The following is a 9,229-nucleotide window of genomic DNA, read 5'->3' as shown; positions in this document are numbered from 1 at the left end:
TACTGTACAGCAAACCTTCAGGGGGGACGGACACCTGGTTTTGTCTTCCCAAAGCATAGTCTTTTTAACCCGTTTTGGTGGAGAAGGGAAACAGAGCTCAAGAAAATGGAGATGCCTTTTCCCTTTGAGTGAACATAACCAGCTCACATCTGCTGTGTGAATAATAGAAATACACAAAGGTCCAAATGCAAATAAACAAAACTATTTAACTTAGAGGTGTTTCTGCAAACCAGTGTTTGTTCTTCATCCTCCTGAGCTAATTATCCCCTGGGGTTTTTTATCTCTTTCTTTGGCCGCCAGTAAATCTGTGAAATGAAACCGAAACTGGTTTGAAGATGGAATTTCCCCCCTCCTCCCTCCCTGTTTTCGGTAGAGGTGTGTACCTGTGCTTTATTCTGTTATTACCCACGGTGAGTGTTTCTGATTGCAGAAAAATTCAGAGCGCGGTAGGGCGAGGCCTGAGGGACAGGAGAAATGCACCGGGCTGTGCTCCTACCCCAGAGCCCACGTCCAGCATCTTCAGCCTTCCACCGTCTCCTCCACCAGTTCACTACGGGGACTGGTCTGGGCTCTAAAGCCCTTCACCAAGGTTGCACTTACCAAAAACCTGCTTGACAGCAAAATCTTAGCCAGGTCTTGGGGGGAAAAAGGAAAAAAGTCGTGGGAGGGAGTCGCGTCTGCTTTGAGTTTGCTTTGAGTGAGATTAAACATTAGTGGCAGGCACACTAGTCATGTGTTGTTTTGTTTCAGATAGCAGCTAATGCCTTTATTTAAATTGCAGCCACTTCTCTGAAACCTGAGTTCCAAAAAAAAGCATGTTTAAGTAATCCTGCCCAGGCAAGCAGAGCAACAGGGCAAAGCTGACTCTGTTATGTGAGGTGAATTATTTAAACCGAGGCAAACGGCTGCGTGCTGCAGGTTTCATCGGCGCTGGGGTCAGTCGGCGCGTGTGCGTGCACGGCTGCGTGTGCGTGCACGGCTGCGTGTGCGTGCACGGCTGCGTGTGCATGGCTGTGCGTGCGTGGTTGTGCGTGCATTCCTTCAGCTCAGCTTTAGCTTCCCCAAGGAAATAAACTGCCCAGTCAACTGAAAGAAAGGGAAGCATGAAGCACGTCTCTGTGCTAGCCTCCAGCCCGGGGTAACGCTGCGCGGCAGTGAGTTACGCAGTGGTTTCCCGAGTCCCTGCTCAGTACGTAGCTGGTGTTTTCCCTGCAGCTGCGTCAGCGAGACCTCCGCCTTCGGCTGGCCAGGCTCCAGGGTGGCAAGGCTCTCAAAACAAAACACCATGTGCAAGAATGCATTAAAGCACCTGCGTGTTCTTTGGGGGGAAAAGTTTGCGCTGGCTTTTTGAGTTATGTTGAGAGCAAAGGCTCTTTAAAAGAAGAGGGGAGGGGGAAGGGTTGTTTTTCTCACCTATGTTATGTTTTAACTCAAATGATGTAGACAAAAAAAACCAAACAACCCTTCCATGCTGTCGCTATGGCTACGGCTCAGATCATTGTGCAGGAGCCTGCAAGCAGGAAAATGCCAAGCGGAGAGGGGGCAGCGAGCCCGGCGCTCCTTCTTCTTGCAGCCGGGTACAGTCCTCCGCCGTGTCCTCCAGCCACAAGTTTGTCCGAGGCCACCTTTCCATCCCCACCTGGTAGGAAAGTGGAAATGCTGCAATTGCAAAATCTGCTGGCTGGCTCGGCACGAGGAGAACTTCCCAGGTCAGGAGCTCGAGAGCAAGAAGGCTCTTTGTACCTCACCTCCACAGAGATGTTATCAGCGCTGTCATAACACCCGCTCTCTAACTCTTCCCCAGAGGCTGGCACACTGCAGCATGGAAATAGGGTAGCGCAGAAAGCTGACATACCTGCAGGCCCCACGCAAGCCCGGCGCCTGTGCTGTGATGGATTCCCACTGGCGCGATACCAGTGACCAGCTCAAAGCCTAGTGGTATTGCTTAGCCCCCATCATAGGCTCGCACTGCAGCTTGGTGGTGTGATCGTGATGCTGGAAATGAAGAAAGTCAAGCCAGGTGAGGTTTCTGCCGTGCCTAAACCCGCAGAAAATACTCTGCTGTACGTCTCGATTGTAGTCACAGAGTCACCTTGGTCCCCCAGTAGTTTGAAAAAAAGTTATTGAGGGAATTTCCTGAGGCATGGCATTACCACATCGGTCTGTTGGAGACTCTGTTACCATAACTGTGAGAGTATTTCCGCTGGTTTTAAAAACCCTGCCTCTTAGTAGGATCTTGGTGAAAGTCACATCTGAAAGGTTAGTCCTTGTCTTTACTTGTGTGAATGTTTAAAATTATCATCACAGTTGGCTAGAAAAAGGCTTCTCATTTAGCACTGCCTTGCTTGTTTTCTGTGACTCCCTGAGAATCTATTTATTTCAGCAGAATTTGTTTAGAGAATGGCATGGTAAACTGCATTGGCAGAAGAAGATGAACAAGATACGATAAACACTTCTAAATTGATTGAAAATTTGACTAAGCTGCTTACTTTCCTAATTATAATGCCTAATTAGTTAGCTTGTTCCAATCAGTCATGCAGCTTTGATAGCCTTATTGTGCTCCAGAAGTCTGGGGCCTGAGATTTAAGCAGGTCTGTCCTAGATACCTAATGAACTGTTAATTTGAAAATAAAAACATTCTTAAACTGCTCCACTAGTAATCACCTTCTGGAGTGATACACGGAGCCAAAAGCACCAGCTTAAAATAACTTCAAACCAGATTCCATGAGGACCGAGATGCACTAGTAGGTGACCGTAGCTCAGAGAGTTACCAGTGAAGTTACTGCAGCTACACTGGTGAGAAGCTACAACACCCTGACGCTCACTGAGAGCTGCTGGAGCCCATCTCGTCCTTCCCAAACTGCCTCCAGAGATAGTTCCCGGGCTGGTTCATCAGGTGGGCTTACTCCCACCTCCTCCGGCCCCCTGAATTGCAGAAGAGTACAGGCTCAGCAAGAGCAAGTAGGGAGGTTTGTAGCCTAGCATTTAACCTGCTGTCAAGCAGAGATTTCTGTTCCTCTCAGGCAGGAGAGGGATTTGAGCCTGAGGCTCCTGCACATGGTCGAAGCTCTCACAGCTGAGGTGCTGCACAAACACGGGGAGTGTCTGGAAATGACTATTTCTTATGCAGAACCCGATCTGCTAAATGAGGGTAATTTACATGACAGATTCTGGGCTCAGTCCAGCCTGTGTTTGTCCAGACAACCACTTGGACATATGCTACCTTCTGCTCTCTTCCAAGAGCTCCTGTATTTCTTACTGGCCTTCTCATTCCTGAGGCAACAGCTGACAACTGTATCTCACACCTGGGCAAGCTGGCACACTCCTGCCTACGCCTTAGTTAAAAACAAAAACAAAACAGAAACCAACATCAGTTTCATGCTAAATGCCCTGCATGGCCTGCTGCTGGCGCTAGCCAGAGGGACATTGTATTCTTAAAATTAGTTTAATACTGCCCACGGTGGAAGCTGTAGCTCCCCACTGCTCCCTAGGATGAGGAGACATCTTCCAGATGACACGATACATGCAGTGAACAAAATCTGTTTAAAAATTTTATTTAAACCAGTGCACGTTATAAGGCAGGTAAGCCTCTTCCCTTCCTTTGAAGTGAAAGCAGTGCTGGCCAAAATTGAAGCCTTTTATTGGAGGGTTACCACAAAGCAAGAGGAGAGAAGTGTAAAACTTGCACGCATCCACTTTCACCATCAACTTAGGGAAGGGCAGACACAGTATTGCAAATTTGATAAATTTGTTTCAAAGCCAATGAAAAAAATTGATGAGCAGGGTTGTTTTCACTTACTGCCATGCACTACACAGCACTGAGGCACATGCAAACATTCTGCACAGCATCTGAAATCACATACATAAACCCAGATTACCAGAAGCATTCAAGTTTGATGTTTTTAAGAATCATGTAAGGGAGTTTTGTGGTTTGTAAAGATACTTTCTCCTACTCCTGACCAGTCAAACCTATTTTTGTGATTTAGGCTTTGAAACTACAGCTAGATGCACCTTCCCCCTCAAGGTTACACGCCTCTGACCGAGGTGCTCTGCATTTAACTGAAAGTCCCAAGGAGGCAATGCCACAAGCTCCGGATTTTCTGGAGCTGCTTTCCAGCGAGCAGAGACCTGTAGCCACATTTAGGGGCTCCAACTACACCAGCTATAACTCCAGTGTAGTGCACTTGCACAGAATGCGTGCTGGACAGTGTGCTCTGTACCACACAGCAAGGAGAGGTTGATCTCAACGCCCCCCCGAACACCCAGCTTCAGCACAACCGCTCAGAACCCTGGCACCAGGTCCTGCAGCCACATGAGTGCACCTTCGATCTGTCTGGGACTGTGGTAAAATCAGGCTTCACTCCTGAAAACGTCTGGTTGAATGAGAGAGTCTTTTTATTAATTTGCATGTTATGTAAGTGAAAACAGTATGTGAGAATTAAAGTCAAAACTACCACCATGAAGTGAAAACACTATTTATTTTTATAAAAGGCAATAATTAAAACAAACCCTACCAGTGTGTACATTGTACACATTTGAATGACACTTACAAGAATGAAGTTTCCATATACAAAGATTACAAGCCCACACTGGTAAAGGATGCACAAAAGCACATACACAACTTCAGAGATGCCTCAACTCCAGATCACAGTACCAATTACTCTATGACCACACCTGCATAGCATTTTCATTATTAGCATCCACACTACTTTATTCCACTACAAACTGTACACAGAAAGCAAGAAGGAGTTTATTCAGAGAGCATACATATTCGCAGAAAGAATTTATTTGCTGGAATAATCTCTCACTCTTCTGTTGCCATCTTCAAGAGATATTCTTTGTCAATTTTGAAGAGCCTCCACCCCTCCTCAGTGGACAGATCAGAGGCACCCCTTCTCTTATAGAACCTGATGGACGGTTCGTTCCACTCCGCAACAAGGAAGTGCATACTGCTGCAGCGGCACTTCACAGCAACCTGCAAAAGTGTGTGACATGACACGTTTCAAACAACAGCCCCAGATGATAAGCCTAGTGAGAACTGGCAACTACTCAGCAACTAACTGTGTATCGCCAGAAGTCATCAAGTTCATTCTGGCAGCCACTTCAGTACTTGTCACTGTTTAACAGACTCTAGACAAGGTTTTAAGCTGTCTAGTGTCCCATGACCTCCTTTAATTTAACTCTGAGTAGTGCTGAAAGAGCAGCTCGCTCTCATGCGGTTAGCAGAAGAGCAAGAATACTGCCTTGCCATGTGTCCTCAGTTCTGCTGGTTTAGACTTATCACTTGGACATACCTGACTCAAGTTCTTCAGAATTTCTGACCCAATGCCCAGTCCTAAAAAAAAAAAACAACAAACAAACCACACAACAAGTAAGTTTTAATTTTAAAGAAGCCCTGCAGGAAGCAACTCATCTAATTCTGTAATACATACCTCTATACTCTGCCATCACATAAAAATCTTCAAGATACAGCAGTTTTCCAATCCATGGATCGTAAGTGAAGTAATACATGGCAAAGCCCACAATGCAGTGTTCTGAAACAAAGGGTGTAACTTCAGCTAGTCTGAATTTAAAAGGCAAGAATATCAAGTCTTACATGCATATTTAAACATACAGTTTGATTCTGTGACATGCAGACATTTGCTACTAGGTTAGAATTAAGAATGAAGTTTGCAAGTAAGCACACAACTGAAAATACAGGTTCTGACAAACTTGTATCAACCTAACAGAATGAAGATTGCTCTTGCCATACCCTGAAATCCTCAAAAGCACTAGCATAGTAAGTGCTAACACAAGGCTTTTTTTCTACAAACAAATGCATACCCTACCGATCTATTGGCATTTCCACTCTCGAATACAAGTAGAAACTTTACACAGCAGTTCAGTCTAGATGATTGCCCCAACTCTGCTTCCTCAGCCACCAAAACAGTTGGTCAAACTCTAAAGAACACTGATCTTTCAATGTATATTCCTCAGTAACTACACTCTGCGAGAAGGCATGCTCACAGGCCACCTTTACAGCAGCACTTCCAGCACCTCAACTTATGCTTCCACTGAGAGCATCATGCCGGTTTCTTTACCTTCAGCACCATAAAGTCAAGGTAAGTAAAGCTGCAGCTTCCATTATAATTCTGTGGCTCAGCAGGGAAGAGAAACCAACTCTTCCAACTGCAGCCCACTCAAACCTAAGCCTTGAGTATTTTAACTACATCTTCCACAACACTCTGCACATACTCTAAGAGAAGCGTGCAAACAAATTTCTGATCTACTGTGTCTTTGGTAAAGGTTTGGGAATAGCACTTGTCCCTGTAGACCTTACCTCATATTATGATCATCTACTTTATTGTGTAACGGATCTTTTAGTTACCTCCCCGCCCATCCATGTACACGGAAGGGCCATGTACATGGCGAAGCTAGAGACTGTAACCTGAAGATTGGGGACAAATTAAAGAAAAAAATGTGATTCAACAGGATTACATAAAGGTAAGTCAGGGTCAAACAAGAAAAGCCATTTAATTAACTGGAGTCAAGTACATTATGTTATACCTGATCTTCCCACGCCTCCAGGATTAGCAACTACTTCAGCAGAGCATCACTATATGTTACTGCATTTAACAGTTAACCTACTCCTCCTACCCCAACTCGCTGGCGGAACCTTACGTATAATCGATAACATTAAGTATAAGATGCCTCTCATATATTTACCATCTAAAAACAAGTATCAGGAAGCCTCACCTTCAGACGACCACTGTTCTTTTGGCACTTCTGCAACCAGACAGTGGTAGAAAGGGTGCTCGCCAAAACCATCCTCAAGCAGTTCTAGAAAAGCAGAACAAATCGGCACCTGAGCTACAGACTCTGCCACTAGGCTACCAACCCGGCGACCAGACGCCTCCCTTATACCTTTCTCGGTTAGCACCACTTGATCCTCCATGTCCTCGTACTTCGCTAGTTCCTGGAAGAGAAGGAGATGTGAGCGGACTCTCCCCGCTGCCGCTTCCCTATTGGCCGCTCCCCGCCCCCCCGCCGCCTTGCGCAAGAGCTTGTTTTTCCTCACACAGAAGGGCAAAAGTCCCCCCCCGCCTTCCCCTACCCCACAAGGCTGCGGATCTGCCCCAAAACCCGGCCGCCCAGCGCGGGAAGACCGTCGCCTGAGGAGACGACCGTCGCCTGAGGAGACCTCCGCCCGCCCGCCCCCCCAACGGCCTCCCCCCCCACCTTGATCAGTCGCAGCAGGTCGGGGCAGTCCTCAGGACGCGCGGCGCGGATGCTGAACGAGGCCATTTTCGACGGCGCTTCCCCCTGCGGCCCCCTCGGCTGACGAGTCCCCGATGTGTGAACAGGAGGAGCAACTGTTTCTTCATTCGTGTCCCGGGCGCGGCGGCCACCTGCGGTCAGTCAGGCTGCGAGCATGTCCCGCCGGCGTTGAGCAGATCGGCGACCCTCCTCCGGCTCCCGCTCCCTCCCCAGCTCCAACTCTGCCCGCCGCCCGCCCCGCCTTCCCTATTTATAGACGAGGGTGCTCCGCCTCTCCCCGCACGCAAGCCAATGGGAACGCCTGTGCCGCCCGCCCTCAGCCAATGGCAGCGCCCCTCGCCGCAGTCTTGCCTCAGCCCGCCAGCAACAGCTGGTGCGGGGTGGCTCGTGACTCGCCCCCTCCCCCGCCGGCGCACAATGGCGCCCCCTAGCGGAGCCGGGCGCCGCCGCAGGGTGCCCGGGTCAGACCCCCCCCCCTCCCCGCTCCGCTTCTCCCTCAGCGGCCCGGGACGGACGGGACCCCCCCCCAGCCCCTCCCGGGGAACCCGTCCTGGCGTCCCGCGGGGCTACGGGCTTCTCCCTGCACCGGTTTCCAGGCTTCCACGAAAAGTGAGCCCGTCGTTGCCCCGGCGAACGCGACTGCGCCTGACTCGGAGCTCCCCAACCCCCGCCCCCGCCATCTTAGGGGTCGTGGCGCCGGCTGGGCCGCAGGCTGAGCGCTGAGGGAGGAGGGCGGCTTTCAGCGGGGGGTGTGTGGAGAAACCAGCAAAAAAAAGGCTCTGGACTTGCTTGAAATACTAAGTAATGATCCCTGTCAAACCCTGCGGGGAGGGGGGGGGTCTAGTACCAAGATACGCCCCTGATGGAAAAGTGCAAAACATTGAAGTGTCACTTTGGGCTTGGGATGTTTTCGCACACCGTAACCGACGCGGTTACGCATGGTTTTCTTTTCACCCTCTTCTATAAACTTCGCAACTATCATGTCCATTCTTAGATACTGTAAAGCAGCTCTTTATTTTACGTTTAGCTGAATCTGACTTGTTTTAAGAGCCATTTGGGATATGGGAAGACCCTAAGTCACGCTACTGCTGCAGAGTAACAATCCTGAAAACCTGGATTCCCAAACACTCTCACAACACTCGCACCCTGTTTTTCAGTGTATCCAACAACGATTTAGACAGAGGGGCCAGCACGGAACACAATACTACAAGAGAACTGTATAAAGAAGCGTGTATGCTGGTGGCGGTGTCAGCCAAGAAAATCCTCTGGCAGACAGTGGAAAGAGCCTAGAGTCCTGGAAGAGTAATTTAGGATTTATACCGTAGGATTTTTACACCCTAACTGGCTCAGTTTACCCTCTATTGGAGCAAAAATGGAGGTACCCAAAGAACACAAGTGTTTCCAAAACACAAAGCAACAGCCAATGGCTAGTAGTGGAAAAGTTAAGATTGTTTCATGAGTTAAAGATCTGGAAATCCTTCAGGACAGGGCTTTTGGTAGGGAAACTGAATCTGAATAAACTAGCAAAGAATAGACTCAGCCTAACTACACGCATTTAATGGATATACATTTTTTCAATCTCTAGAAATGACCTGACTGGGATCAGAAATGGGCAATACTGTCCCTGTGAAAGACTGAACAATGTTTGTGTAGTGTCAATGCTTTTTGTTTTGCATTTCAGAATGAGGAAGTCATGCTGTCAGGAAACCTGTTGTGCAAGAGCACAAAGTGCCTGGTTTTTGTCATTCTCAAGTCAGAAAAGTCATATGATTTTAGAAGTTGAAATTTCAGAAAAAAAAAGAGCATTTTCCACCTTGACTGTTTTTCAAAGTCCTGCTTTAACTTGCTCAGAAATATACTGATACAGTGTTACCCCAGTGAACACAGTTCACTGGAGTTAGTGTTCAAATTCACAAGGCAGAATAAAAAACTATTAAAAAATTTCCTAAAGTATCAAAAATAGCTTCATGAA

General features: G+C 47.9%; 1 protein-coding gene across 2 annotated transcripts; it reads right to left on the bottom strand.

Annotated features, from left to right (window-relative positions):
• Nucleotides 1–4,459: 4,459 nt before the first annotated feature.
• On the bottom strand, nt 4,460–7,478 carry SAT1 (spermidine/spermine N1-acetyltransferase 1). Of its 2 annotated transcripts, XM_069784845.1 has the most exons (6): nt 7,219–7,478; nt 6,904–6,955; nt 6,736–6,819; nt 5,433–5,534; nt 5,295–5,335; nt 4,460–4,975 (listed from the first exon to the last, which is right to left on the bottom strand). In XM_069784845.1, exons 1-6 carry the CDS (start codon nt 7,282–7,284, stop codon nt 4,805–4,807), a joined length of 516 nt encoding a protein of 171 aa, XP_069640946.1. In that variant the 5' UTR covers nt 7,285–7,478; the 3' UTR covers nt 4,460–4,804. The 2 variants fall into 2 exon arrangements, with proteins under 2 accessions (XP_069640946.1, XP_069640945.1); XM_069784844.1 differs by having other exon boundaries at nt 6,736–6,955.
• Nucleotides 7,479–9,229: the final 1,751 nt, after the last annotated feature.

The sequence above is a fragment of the Haliaeetus albicilla genome, chromosome 6, assembly GCF_947461875.1.
Source record: "Haliaeetus albicilla chromosome 6, bHalAlb1.1, whole genome shotgun sequence".
In the NCBI taxonomy this organism is placed as follows: Eukaryota; Metazoa; Chordata; class Aves; order Accipitriformes; family Accipitridae; genus Haliaeetus; species Haliaeetus albicilla.
Note: the sequence above shows the minus strand (reverse complement) of the source record. Positions and strands in the feature narration are given on the sequence as shown.